The sequence below is a fragment of the Myotis davidii genome, unplaced genomic scaffold (genome assembly GCF_000327345.1).
Source record: "Myotis davidii unplaced genomic scaffold, ASM32734v1 scaffold18, whole genome shotgun sequence".
Classification (NCBI taxonomy): Eukaryota; Metazoa; Chordata; class Mammalia; order Chiroptera; family Vespertilionidae; genus Myotis; species Myotis davidii.
This window is the reverse complement of record NW_006292696.1, coordinates 14,280,241-14,294,007: the sequence shown is the minus strand read 5'-3', so window position 1 is coordinate 14,294,007 and position 13,767 is coordinate 14,280,241. Positions and strand designations below refer to the sequence as shown.

Here is a 13,767-nt window from a genome sequence, read left to right as displayed (position 1 = left end):
TACACGAGAACCTCCCTGGCTGTCCCTGATTGCCTTGTAGGAGCCAATCGGACCCGAAGGCCAGTTCAGCCGGGTGGACTTGAATCTGCCCGCACACCTACTGTCCGGGGTCATCTCCGGTGGCGTTCCATTCACTGTCCGACAGGACACTTTGGGCTTCACTGGATTTGGCAGCAGCGAGGATGCCGGGGGCTTCCCTGATATTTTTGAATTTCTAGAATGTCATCCTGAGGCTGTTATACCAGAGGTGTCCCCAACAGGGTGACCTTTAACTCCCAAGAATGTATGTATGTTCGTGTATGTGGATAAAACATACAAACGGTGACTTGTTGGCATGACACCTTGAGAGGCGTGATGAATGAAGCTCAAGAGGAGCCTCGCTGACCTTTGAAAGTTTCCGTTCTGAACAGCCACCAGACAGCCAAGTCACTTTCTCCCAAGGCAGCAAAGAAAGCCACCTCTTCAAGTACTTCAAACATCTCCTACCTTAGAGGCATGCAATATTGATTTTGACCTCTTGGGACGAGCTAAATCAGCATGATTGGATCTGGCTGCTCAAGCCACTGCACTTCTGACCAGACCAAGAGATTGCCAACACTTTTCAGTGGGATCTTTCAAGTTTACACCCCCCAGAGGAGGCAGTCTGCTTTGACTGGTCAGTGTCTGATTGGCGGGGCCAGGTGGGAAGTGGGTGGGCACGCCAGCCTCTGTTCATCTAATGTCAGGAAGTCCAGTTCTCTCCCCAACACACGCATTTGAAATGGCCACGTGTTTCTCTGGTTCTGCACCTGCCTCTGAAGAGTGTTTATGATACACTCGTGGGCAGAGATGGTGAGTGACTGCAGTGCACTATCGTGCTGGGAACGGTAGCTGGAGCTGAGCTGATTTGGGAGGAAGAACAGGGCGATCTGTAAAATGCAGGGAACTTGTGCTCTGCTCTCCTGGTAGAAGGATCACCAGGTTACCCTGCTGGTAACCTTCTCTCTGGGAAGATCCCTCTGAATAGAGCAGGGCAGAGAGCGCCATGCCTGTGAAGCGAGGGAAGGGGCTGGGCAGTCACAGAGGGTAAATGATGACAGAGGTAGAACTCCAATCACTGCTGGTCAGTGTGACTTTCTCGGCTGTCTCACTCAAAGAAACTCAGAGATCTTTGTTCCCAGCCCTTCACTGTAGCGCTGGGGCCCTCATCACAGCTTCACATGGCCATTCCTGTTAACCCATTGGCCAAAGAGTGGGCACGGATGCCGGCTCTGTGAGAAACAAGGAAATTCTATCGGTCTAAGGAAGAGAAAGTGACATGGAAGCCCCCAGCAGCATGTCATTAGCACGTGTCTAGAATCCTAAAGACACCTGTTTGAAGTTTCTAGGTGTTGAACATTTGCAAAAGTAGCATTTCAGAGCGTGGCATCAGACCAAAGACCAGTGCGGAGACGTGCTGGAATGGGTGGGGATGGACCATGCTGCGCCTGCCTCGAAGTCAGATGGGCACACACACATGCATGCACACACAGATGTGTACACACACACACACACACACACGACAGGAAGTGGTTGCTGGCTGGGTTTGCCTGTACATTGTTGAGATGTGGGGCTTAACTGTCAACTAGAGCAGATGGAAGGAAGAAAAGCCAAAAAGGGCAGCAGAGGGGGCAGTCAAGGGAAAGCCGTGCCTCTTGGATGTTGTGCTTGCCAAGTATGTAGGCCATGGATTTAAATCAATGAGTCAACCTAGCTGTCTTGTGTACAATGCTCTCTGCTGATGCTCATTGTGTCTGGGGCCAATAGCTACCTGCCTGCCTGCTTCCTGGGGATTGTTGTGAGGTTGACTAAGGCAACACAAAGTCTTTTGAGCTCCTTGGAGAAAATTCACTGTGTAAGTGCAAAGTGTCCCCATTGTACCCTGGTATGGAGACTTCCGCCAGCTTAAACCGGTCACCAGGAGAGTTGGGTCATCAAAGAAAAGGAGCCAAAGCTGTCCCAGTCTCAATCCAGGCCAGTGATGTTCCCGGATTCAGTTCCAGCCTGTAGAGGGGATGTGCCAATGGCCACAGATGGGGGTCCCTTTGCTCCCACCCCGTCTCATTTGCAGGACCTGCACAGCACTCTCGCACACTTTGAATTGCTTGCCAACTTTTGAGAATTGGGAGACTATGCATAACAACCCTGATTTCTGGCTTCTATCTAGAATTAGAAAGTTTGGCAAAACTAGGCTCCCGGGCAACATTCAGCTGGGAGGTGGGCGTGTCTGCCCTGCCCAGTTGCACTTCCCTTTCCCGTTTGAAACCACTCCCTACTGTCCTACCCCCTGTGCAGTGCACTCACGTTGCTCGAGCCTCATCCACTCAGGGGCATTGGCATCTACAACTCTTTCTGTCCTCCCTCCCCTTTCTTGCAGTCAACAAAGAGAGTGAATTCATAGTGCCCTCATTATCCAAATCTAGGCCAACTCCCCTAACAGAGGAGAGGCAGGCCCAGCCTCCTCCTGCCAGGGGGGACGAAAAGAAAACTCGGTTTCTCCCACTCCCTTCCCTCGCCAGTCATTCCACCTTTAAACCTCAAGGTTTTCTTCCTGAGAGATGCCCAAGCAGTAAGCCAACTAAATTAGATTATAAACGTCTGCAGGTTTTCCTAATCAATAAAAATATAGCCACAGCTAAGAGAAGATGAGACTTAATTAACGAGTGTTATTTAACAGGAACACGTTATGCCATATATGGAGGATTAAAAGATAAATAAGGATAGGGAGGAAAATAAAAATTTAATGAGTTGCCATCTTCATTTGATTTAACTAAATTTCTTGCATTGTTGAAAATATTAACAGTTATGAGGGAGTCATTTGTGTGTATCCACACAGTTTGATACCTGACTGCTTTCTTTTACTTAATTACATTGTGTAACAAATGAACTCAAACTACCATTTGAAGTCGAAGGCTTCCTTCCTTCCTGATCGCCTTGGGAAGCTGTGAGCGAGGAAGAATGCTGAGAAGTCAACCAAAAATTATTGGCAGAAACTCCAGGAAAGGTGTCTTGAGTTAGAAAACAGCAAAGTCTCATGAGGAGGCTAAGCAGTGGGGGGGTCTATATTTCCTCAGACCATCACCACCCCTCTGTTAACCCCTTCTCGCTGAGCCCCGCTGCCCAGGGGTCACCCAGAAGAAGTACGGGCCGCACCCAGCCCCCATCAGGTGCTCAGCCGATGCTCCATGAATGAATGAACACAGCAGCCACTGCTCAGCTGGAAGCAGACAGAGTAGGTGTGGGCCCTGACATGCACGCGATAACATACGTGTGGTTCTCTGGCTTCTGTTTTTAACACACATGTTGTTACAATGGCAGTCGGATCCTTCCCGGGCCATTTCTACACTCTCCCTGCTTGTCTCTCGCTCCCTCGGTTCTCCCTTCTTTAGGCCATATAACCCAGGTCTCCCAAGCTCCTCCCGCAGGAGTGAAACAGGAGGAGATCCCAGACACCTGGCTTAACCCATCAGGGTTCCCACCGGCCTCTCTTCCTGGGGTTTTGGCCCTCTGGTTTGTGTGGTCATATGACACCGTTAATGCTCCCTTAACTTGTCGCTCTGAAAAGACACACTGGGCAAACTAAGGTCAAAGCAGGACGGTGTGGCGCTAATTATTATTTTTAAAAATTAATTTCAAAGAGGAAGGGAGAGGGAGAGGGAGAGAGAAACATCAATGATGAAGAGAATCATTGATTAGCTGCCTCCTGCACGCTGCCTACTGGGGATCATGCCTGAAACCTGGGCATGTGCCCTTGACCGGAATTGAACTGGGACCCTTCAGTCCACAGGCCGACACTCTATCCACTGAGCCAAACTGGCCAGGGCTAAGCGAACATTTATGGAGTGTTAACACTGTGTTAAGTGAAGTCCTCATGACAGTCACCCTTAGGTGTCATTGTTTCTGATTGACGGATGGAAAAAGTCAGATACAGAAGTTACATAACTGGGCAAAGGCCACCCAGCTTGCAGCTGATGGAGGCTGGATTCCAAGCCAGGCCTGTCAGATCCCAGAGCTCCTGCATTTAACTCCTTTGCTACACCTTTCCCCACACCAGCCCCACCTGCTCACCATACCATAAGGACAAGAGCAATGCATCGCCAGCGAGTGTTCATAGTGAGCGGAGTTACGTTCCACAAATGCCGTGTGGGAGATTTTGCGAGCGTGGAGTGGGTGTTGTGTATTAGGTGCTCCAAGCTGTTTAACTCGGGTAGGTGGATTCCTGCACCAGGCGGTTCTAGGCTATGATAACATTTCCCATATGAGACCCCCAGAGAGCAGGTCCGTAAGTGAAGGGATACAGCTCTTTCTTGGCCCCATTAAAATGGAACTAAAAAGTTAAATCAGTGCACATTCAAGGTATGGTGTGGTGCTGACAGCCACATGCGTAAGGGGCCCAACTCGACATGCCTGCACTCCCCAGTTAACAGGGAAAAGCTAGTTTCTCTTATGCCTCCAATGTCTTCAGTCTCTCTCCTAGTCCATGGGCATGGCAGTCAACAGTGACATTTGGGCTCTGGGCTCTCCTGCCCCTCACGGAGAGGAACAGCTCGCTGCCTGCTGCCAGGCGCGCCCTGCAAAGTGGAAGTCGCCGGTGGCTCCGCGTTTCCTGTCGTTAGAGAGTGTGTGTTTCCGATGCAGTCGCCTTGTTCACTTGTTGGGATAAACTCAGGTACAAAGGTCTCCTCGGTGCTTGGGAGGCGGTTATTTCATAACCACTGGGGCCCCCACCTTCCGGCATTATTTCTAGACAATTAGGGCTGTCCGGCAATTCCTCTTGATGTTAAAGCATCATTAAAAAAAGAAAAACAAAGAAATGCCATTCACACGTATCAGAGCCCAGGACTCTGCTTACACAGACGACCCTTCTGGGCCACGTTCTGAACGACGTCATTGCCAATTTGAGCAGGTGCTGCTAAGGCCACGCTTGAAATGTGTGGCCCGGGAGTCTCATCAATTTTAATTTTTTTCTGAGCAGCACCGATGTGGGGCTTTCTGTCTCTAGAACCTTCCTTTCTCTGGGGTCTGGCAGGATGCAGTTGTTGTGATGTAGTGATTTGGGCTGCGTGGCACTGGGTGGTTAGAGCCGTCAGCCTCGAAGAGCCACGCCAGAAACTGCTAGAAGCCTGGAGCCTGGAGGATATGGAAGCTGTTCTCGCTCCATTTCTCCCGTGACATAACTGTCCTGAGGGTGGGAGACCTCAGGGCTCTCACCTGCCCTCAAGCTGACGCAGAGTGGAAGGAACCCTTGACATACAGGAGCAGCAGCAGGAGGTTTTTGTGAAGAGATGGCTGTGAAGATGCCAGGGGTCCTACTCGAGTCCAAATTGGGATTCGGAGCCTGGCTGCGTGTGAAGAACTGGGGCAACCCCCACCAGCCCTGGGAGTGTGCGGGTGTCTGAGGGCCGGGGGAGGTGAGCAGAGGCAAAGGACCCCCTGGTATCTGTTGTGCAGCCCAGCCCTGGGACAAGCCCTGGACGTAGGCAAGAGGAGCTATTGGCAAAATGTGAAAGGCTGTTTTCTCAAAGGAGCATGGATGGAGCCAGCTGATAAAGTGCACCGGTGTGGGGGAGGGTGGCAGCCTCTCCTTCGCTGTGTGAATTCAGCTAAGTGGGGCTAAGGGTGCCACCTCACACACCCCTGGCATGGACCCTGGTAAAGGGGAGGTCCTGTAGGGTTCCCCTGAAGTGAATTTCATAGGCAGCAGGCTTTAATGAGAACACCAAGCTGGAAGAACCTGAATGGGCTAATCGTGAGCATGTAAGACCCCACAGAAACTTCTAGAAATATTTGGGTTGAGAGTGGGAGTAAGTTCTGCAGTTGGGTTGAGCCATGTCTCATGTCACCTACTCATTTTGACTAATTTCCCTAACCATGTGGAGAAGTATATATACCTCTACTGAATTAGTCTCCTCACTTGGCACTTGACCAAGAGGAGTCAATAACGTCTTCAACGACCTGGGAACAGAAAGACAGTAACCCCACCACGAGCCATGGAATGAGGTCGTTTGTGGAGAATTCCATGGTGAAAGCCACCAGAGGAGACTGAGCAGGCTCTGTAAGGATCTCAATAATAATAAAAAAAACCCCGCTGGCTGGCAGCTTTTAATTACTTTGCAGATGTTGCTTCCTATCAATGAGGACCAACCAGGCCTCCTCCCCTTTAACTGATTACAAAGAAAATATGTTTTTAAGAACAAACACTTTACTTAAAACTAGGGATATTTTTTTAATTAGAAGAAAGATTAACTAAATGCATTTCCTCTTGTAATTTAATCCGTTCTAATTATCCCGAGAATGTTTATGATGAAATACTTAGCTCCCTCCTAGCTGCGTGATTTGGTGCAGTCTCTTTGTTACCCGTGAAGGGAAAAGCTCAGAGATGGTCAATGACAGGGTGGCCCTCGGTGGGTACGATGACAGTGATGCACAGAAATGCACGACGGAAGGACAAGGAGGAAAGCAACGGGCCCGGCCTCTGGCTGGTGGGTTTGTGCAGCGATGACACCTGTTTTCCAAGGGCCACCGAGGCGAGCCTTTTGAAGGAGGCTGCAAAACAGAGTGCGGTAACAGCAGCGGCCTGATCTGAGATGGAGCCCCGTTAGGCAGGCAACTTGGGAAGACACGCGAAATCTGCTCTTACATGAGCATCTGGGATTCTCTGTGTGGCTCCTGATAACCCAGGAGACGAGCCAAGGGGTTGCAAAGACTGCCCAGATGTTACCCATGGGTCTTGCTCCAAGGCGTGGAGCAATTGCAGCGCGGGAGGAATGAGGATAATTGTGGCGCTTACTGGGCTGGATAGGAACAGAAAGCAGTGGGAGTTTGGGTCTCCCAGAGGGATGTGCACTACTAAGTAGAGCCTCCTGGGTTGTTCCTGTGCATGGCACCACCGCAAATATAAATGTGGCACCCAGAGCCCTGAGGAACGAGACGGAGTAAGACAAGGAGAGGCCGGGACAAGGTGTTCTAAGAGACCCTGACCTGGCAGCATCCTCAAACGTGAGAGATGCCCGGTTCCTTCTTAGAGGAGAAGAGTATCCGTTCTAACATCTGAAATTTTATCCTATTCAATAACAGCAGACCCCCAAACTTCTACTTCAAAAAAAGGTGTTTTTTTTAAAACTGTACTTATTATAAAAATCAATCCAGAGTTCAAAACAAGTTCTCATAGACCCAGTTTGAGACATTTTGGTTGAAAGTAGCCAACTCCAACTTCACAATACGCCTCTGCTAACATAAGGACATTCAGATTTTTGATTCCAGGCACTATTGGGATGTTTGGTAAGAGAAGCAGGTTTAATTCCAGGTAAGAGAGGCAGTTTATGCTTCTCTGTAAGAGCCAGGGTCCAGCCATGTTACAGGGCTTTTTAAAGGAAATTAATAGTGGGTCGGTGTTATTTTTCACATGCTATCAACTGCCCCATGGATGGGAGGCAGATAGGTCAAAGGGAGGTCGAAATTAGTAGAAATGCATTAGTGAGAATTGAGTTTTATAATCCTCCCTGCCCTTTAGTTTCTTACACTGGTACTAGGTAATGATGTGATGGTGACGGTGATGATGATGACATCAGCTCACATTTATTTGGCTCTTACTGTATGGTGGACACTGTGCCAAGTACTTTACATATAACCCAGTGAGGTAGGTAGTTTTAGTAACCCCATTTTACAGACAAAGAAACTGAGGCACACAGACATTAGGAAACTTGCTTAGATTTGACCTTGGGAAGATGCACACAAAAGCCTCTGTCTTGAGCACTTCATTATCACACATGCATTGTCCTGAGTCCAAGAGCAGTGGACACAGATAGATGAGCCCCTACTTTAACACCATCTCCCTCTTTTAACAAACACGAATATAAATGGATGAAGTGGAGCCTGGTTATTCAGACTATGCAAGAATGAATGTCTTTCAATGCACCAAAGATACACTAGATCAGTGGTTCTCAACCTTCCAAGTATCGTGACCCTTTAATACAGTTCCTCATGTTGTGGTGACCCCCAACCATAAAATTATTTTCGTTGCTACTTCATAACTGCAATTTTGCTACTGTTATGCATCGTAATGTAAATATCTGATATGCAGGATGTATTTTCATTGTTACAAGTTGAACATAATTAAAGCATGGTGATTAATCACAAAAACAATATGTAATTATATATGTGTTTTCCGATGGTCTTAGGTGACCCCTGTGAAAGGGTCGTTCGACCCCCAAAGGGGTCGGGACCCACAGGTTGAGAACCGCTGCACTAGATAAACTGGATATAGTTGGGGACTAAGATGAGCAGACAGACTAACAGCAAAGCACCACTGACTATCTTCAATAATTCAACAACACATCACCAGCTGAGCCAGCCCTCTGCTCGATCTACCCTTTAATGTAAAATGTATATTATGGAGCCACGCAGGAAACTCTCCCTGCTCCAACAGGAAGAAAGATCTGATTGTGCTAGAACAGCCCATTCATGATTTTGCATCAAAAGCAATAAAATTCTGGACATGTGGACAGGAACTTAGAGATACCATCCACGTGTGTTCTAAATTGGTGAGGCAGTTTCCCCCTTTCGTTGTAGCTCACCTTTTGCAGTGCCGTGAAAATGTGTCCCTGTAACTTCTACCTCCTGGCCCTTGCTCTGGGTTTGGGTAAGAAACCTATGCAGACCGCCTGACCCAGATTCAGCGAGAACTTCTGGGCACATGGCAATTGTCGGTCTTCAATAAGAAGGCTCACATTTTGGCCAAATTGTGGGGGCCGGGGGGGTGGGGGGACAAATCAGAAGTGGAATATCTTTTGTTCTTTGCTAAGAGTTTGTTCATAATTTTTAACATGAAAGACCATCACTTTAGGGTTTTACTTCTAAAAAAGATGAAGCTCCTAGGACAAGCTCCAAGTCAGGGCGCCCGGAGGTGGGTTAATTAACCAATCAGAGAATTAGCTGCTTCCACAGGCCTGGTGGTAAGGAGGCCTCCCTTCCACAATGGTTAATTTCATCTCAATTTGATCTCAGCGTAGAGTCACAAAAGTGCAATGTTCAAGGGTAAAAGCTTCAAGATAAAAGTTTCTGTAACATAGAATGAAGGTGGACTGCGATGCAGAAGCAGCTGCATTCGGTCTGAAGTTGGCTAATTTTGACAGCCGTTTTCTTCCCAACCTGTTCCCCGTAGTTCTGAGGCTCTCTCCCTCTTGGACTGTGACCTGTCTACTCTAGATGACAATCACTTAATCAGCCCATCAGATCCTCTCACGGCTGGTTCTACCTTGGGTAAAGACTCATTTTCCTTATTAACATCACAAGAACCTATTTCTTCCCCCAACCAATTAAAGAGGAAAAATAGAAGGGCCCCAGTGCGACAGAGGAAAGAGAAAACTTTTCTGACTTATGGCACATGGGCAGGTCACTCAGCCCCACACGGTCCTAGAAAGAGTCCTCATGATTCTGAAAAGCACCTGGAGGTCAGGATCACATAAGACAAAACAAACAAGTTGAAATAACCATTACAGACATTACTCGCTGCCCGGATCCCCAACAGTTCATCTAGGGTCGGTGCCTAGTGTTGGTGGATTTAGTCTATGGGCATGTTAGGTAGTATTATTCAATATGTGTCTGGACAGTCCACATTCAGGAGATAATTAGCTTTCCTCCTTGCATTCAATGGCTACATGATTGGTTTCTCCCTGTACTGCCCAACTATTCTGCTCACAAAACACAACTAACATCTATTCTATTTCTTTATAATGCAAGAGATGCTTCTCCCAGTTTACCATACTTGGTCGTGATTTTTGACCTATTCTTTGGTTCCTTTATGCCCTGGTGCTATATAGCCTTGGATGGCTTTCTGCAGTTAAGTCCCCTGTATTAACAAGGGGTGGCTGTGGTGGTAGGGGCAGGTTATAGAAAAAACAACCCATTTTAGAATAAAGCTATTCTACCCACACAATATGCCTTCTGACTTATTCATAAGAATAAACGCAGCCTCTCCAAATAATGCTAATATATTGCAAAGATATACATGAATTGTGCTTGATTTGGATTCAAAGCTTATTTCTTCTTTATGCAATTCTGTAACTTTTAGCCATACCTTGCATTAACTTGTTAGAAGAGGTAATGTAAGAATTGTTGCTTGGTGGAATCCAGGCTACCAATAACTTAGCTCTAATGGTTACCATCTAAATGGTATTTCTTATATTTAATCTCTAGTGATATGTACTCACTTTCCAAATATAAAAAAATATGATTTGGTTGAAAAAATTCCAAAAGTGCATTTGGCCAAACATGGCTAGATCCTGATGACTCTACCCTATTGTGTTAGAAGCCTATGGTTTAACCCTCATCCTCTCCACGCCCCCACCCCCACCACCGCAAACTATCATCTTGTTTCCTTCAGCAAAATAAATCTGATCCACAAGTGCTGATGGGAGTTATTCAATGGACTATTGGCAATGACCCAAGCAAACAGCCTCCTTATGACCTTCTGAAAATAGGCCACAGGCAACCCAATTTCCCCAACCATAGCCACCCAGTGCTCCCCCTCACCCCCAATCCCCCAGTACATTGTTTGCAGACCAGGTGCCATTTCATTCTTATCTATTTCTATTTTCAAAACACAGCATTTGAGGTTCTGCCTGGAGTGAACCAGAAGCCCCTCTTTCCTTCTTTGTGTTTGTAAATTGTGGCATTTACTTAAAATGAATGGACAGGAGTGTCTGCTCAAAATAAAAGATGAAAACTTCACGCAACAGCTCTGGGGCCAGAGGTGGAAAAGCAAAGGAAGCAATTGTGCGCGTATGAACATCTCTAGCTTCTGAATAGCAAGTCTCAGCAACCAAGGTATGTCTGGCCTTTTTTTTGAGTAAACCCCGGGGAACACAGCTATGAGGAGACAGCATCTATCCTACAAATGAAACCAGAGAGCTCTAATTTCTCACAAGCAAAGACTTGGTGATAAAGATCTTTGAAAATTACACAGTTGTAAGTAACTCATAAAGTCAGGAGAGATCACTGTTCTGAACAAGAGGCTTGCCTGGATCACCACTCTCTTCATTTTGGGAGCTTGACGTGGCATGTAAATTTGCATTTCCTCTATGTCTCTCAAGAACTCATGTATCTTAGCGCACGAAGATGTGAATCTTGGACCAAACATTTCAAGTAGCAGAAACACCTTTTTCCAGTGCATCCTTCCCGGAGGGCTAGCTAGAACGAGATATCTCCTGTGTTCTCTGCTGGCTATGACCTCACCATTTTCTACTGAGTCATCTTCTCATCTCATTTCCAAAGGCCCCAGAGACACTTCACCTCAACTCTAGTTTTCTCTCCACTCCATGTGCTGATACCGGCACCTTCTCCCTTTCTCTCGGCCCCTGATGTCCTTCAAGCTGCAACAGGGGTCCTTCTCCTCATCCAAGCTGACCCACCTCTCTTTCTCCTCTCTCTCCATCAAGAATTGTGTGACTCTCTAATTCAGGATTGGCCTTTTTTTTTTTTTCTCTGTAAAGGACCAGATAACAATGGCTTCGTGGACTAGGAGGCCTCTGTCCCAATCATTCAATGCAGCGACACATGTGGACACTGACAGTACACCCATGAGAGGGTGTGGCTGTCTACTAACAACATTTGTTTACGGACACGGAAATTTGAATTTCATGTAATTGTCAAGTGCAAGAAGATATTAAATTTTTTTCAATGCTTAATAATAAATGTAAAAACTGTTCTTAGCTCAAAAGCCATAGAGCAACAGGCAGCAGGCCAGATTCTGCCCCGTTGGCCGTGGTTTGTTTGCTCTGATCCATCTGGGCTGCCCTCCTGTGAGCTATTCCCAGAGTAGAGAGGGCGGTAGGGAGGAGAGAGCCAGCAGGCATCCCTGTGGGGCACTACATCCTCGGCAGATGTGGGAAGGGGAGAGCTCTGGGGAGGGGAAGCTGGGTTGTGTGGATGGGAAGAAAGTAGATTTTCTACCTAAAGATTATTGGGGGGCAAGAGCTCTTCTGGGGGGAAGGTCAGGGCAATAGAGGTATGGAGAACTGGAAAGTATTTAAATCACAGTAGGCATGCAAAAATATATCACAGGAAACGTCCCTGACAGTGGAAGCTATTAGTAAGAATCTCAAACTGTCCTGCAGTGGGCTGTGCACACCCCTCCCCTGAAAGTCTTCTGAATTCTCCCCCTGACTCTGCAGGGAGCTGAAGATGAAAGTGGCTGCAGGGGGAGCAGGGTCTGAAGCATCATTGAGAGATTGCAAAAACAATTCACTGCCAACAGGCTGTCCCGGCAGGGTCCCAGTGCTACGGCCGTGGCCCGATCGGCGCGCTGCCCCTTGGATGTCCAATTAGACGGAACAGGGAAGTCTAATGCAGAGTGCACTTTACCTCTGCCTGAGCGCCCAAATGAACAGCATGGGAAACTGAGTCTGGCCCCATGAGTCAGCCCTGGATAAGCTCCTCACCCCCGTCTCTAACTTCAGGTGGACAACCTATGACTAGGGTTTTGGGGTGGGACAGAGAAGAGGGCCCCCAAATTGACAGCTAGAACCCAAGTGACTTCAAGGGGGCAAGGCAGGAGTTTGGCTGGAGACATCTCTGAGTGATTTCATGCAAGCAAGTGGATTAGCCAGCTTGGCATGAAATGGACCCCGAATCTGACTGGATAAAACAGCAGAGCTGAAAACTGGAGGTAATGCCCTAACCGGTTTGGCTCAGTAGATAGAGCATCAGCCTGCAGACTCAAGAGTCCCGGGTTCGATTCCGATCAAGGGCATGTACCTTGGTTGCGGGCACATCCTCAGTGGGGAGTGTGCAGGAGGCAGCTGATTGATGTTTCTCTCTCATCGATGTTTCTAATTCTCTATCCCTCTCCCTTCCTCTCTGTAAAAAATCAATAAAATATATTAAACAACAACAACAAAAACTGGAGGTAAGATGTAGGGGCGCTCAACTGTCTGAGAGATGTGGAAACCAGAGCTTTGGCTTTCTTCTCCTCACTTAAAGGGACATTTGGTACAGTCAATCAAGTATTTCCCCACTCAAACTATAAAAATAACAAAAAACAAACAAATGCCCTCCTCCCCAAAAAAACTTGAGAACTATTACTTCTCAACAAAGGAAATGATCTTTAAAACCCTCTCAGTCGGAAGCTTATACAGAGAGGGGGCTGAGTGAGAATGAAATGGGACCGGAGGAGACATTCAATGATGGGGGTGGTGGTGGTGGGCCCAGGAGGAAGCCTGGTCTAGGGACAGCAAGAGGATGCTCCAACCTCTGACAGTGGTCCTCGGCTACCCAGGAAACCTGGGAGCCGGCCTGCATCCAACCTCGTCTAAAATAAATGAGTTCCATTGTTGCCAGCAAGCAGGGATCTGGGGACCCAGCCAGCTGGGTGAACATCGAAAAAGGGGTGACGGGCAGACCACAGTCATTGGGGAGCTTGAATCTCCAGGCCCTAACAATTTCCCATGCATGTGCATTTCCCCTCCACCAGATCAGTAATTTGGATGGATCTTCTAATTCGGTCCCTTTCCTCCCAATCTTGAATTCTGGAAAGCAGGGAAAGCCTTTCCCGATAGGGAACCCTTGCTTTCCCCTTCGCCACCCCCGTGGGGATTTGGAGAGGCAGCGAGAAGGTTGGAGAGCACTCGTGTCCCTGAAGGAACAGCCGGTTGCAATGCACGACCATCACTATCGATCTACGATTTATGAAAATAAAGCAATATGTGCCTGTTTCGGTGCCTGCCGTTTGCCTACCAATGGTGCAGTGTT

At 47.7% G+C, this 13,767-nt stretch overlaps 1 protein-coding gene across 1 annotated transcript in view; it reads right to left on the bottom strand.

Moving 5' to 3' along the window:
• The window catches only part of TENM2 (teneurin transmembrane protein 2), a 910,242-nt gene that overhangs the window by 112,069 nt on the left and 784,406 nt on the right, over nt 1-13,767 (bottom strand). The window contains exons 12-13 of the mRNA XM_006766332.2: nt 13,753-13,767; nt 4,053-4,081 (exon numbers count right to left, since the gene is read on the bottom strand). The exon at nt 13,753-13,767 is cut by the window's right edge and continues 160 nt beyond it. Coding sequence (XP_006766395.1) covers nt 4,053-4,081; nt 13,753-13,767 — 44 coding nt within the window. The remainder of the gene's footprint in view (nt 1-4,052; nt 4,082-13,752) is intronic.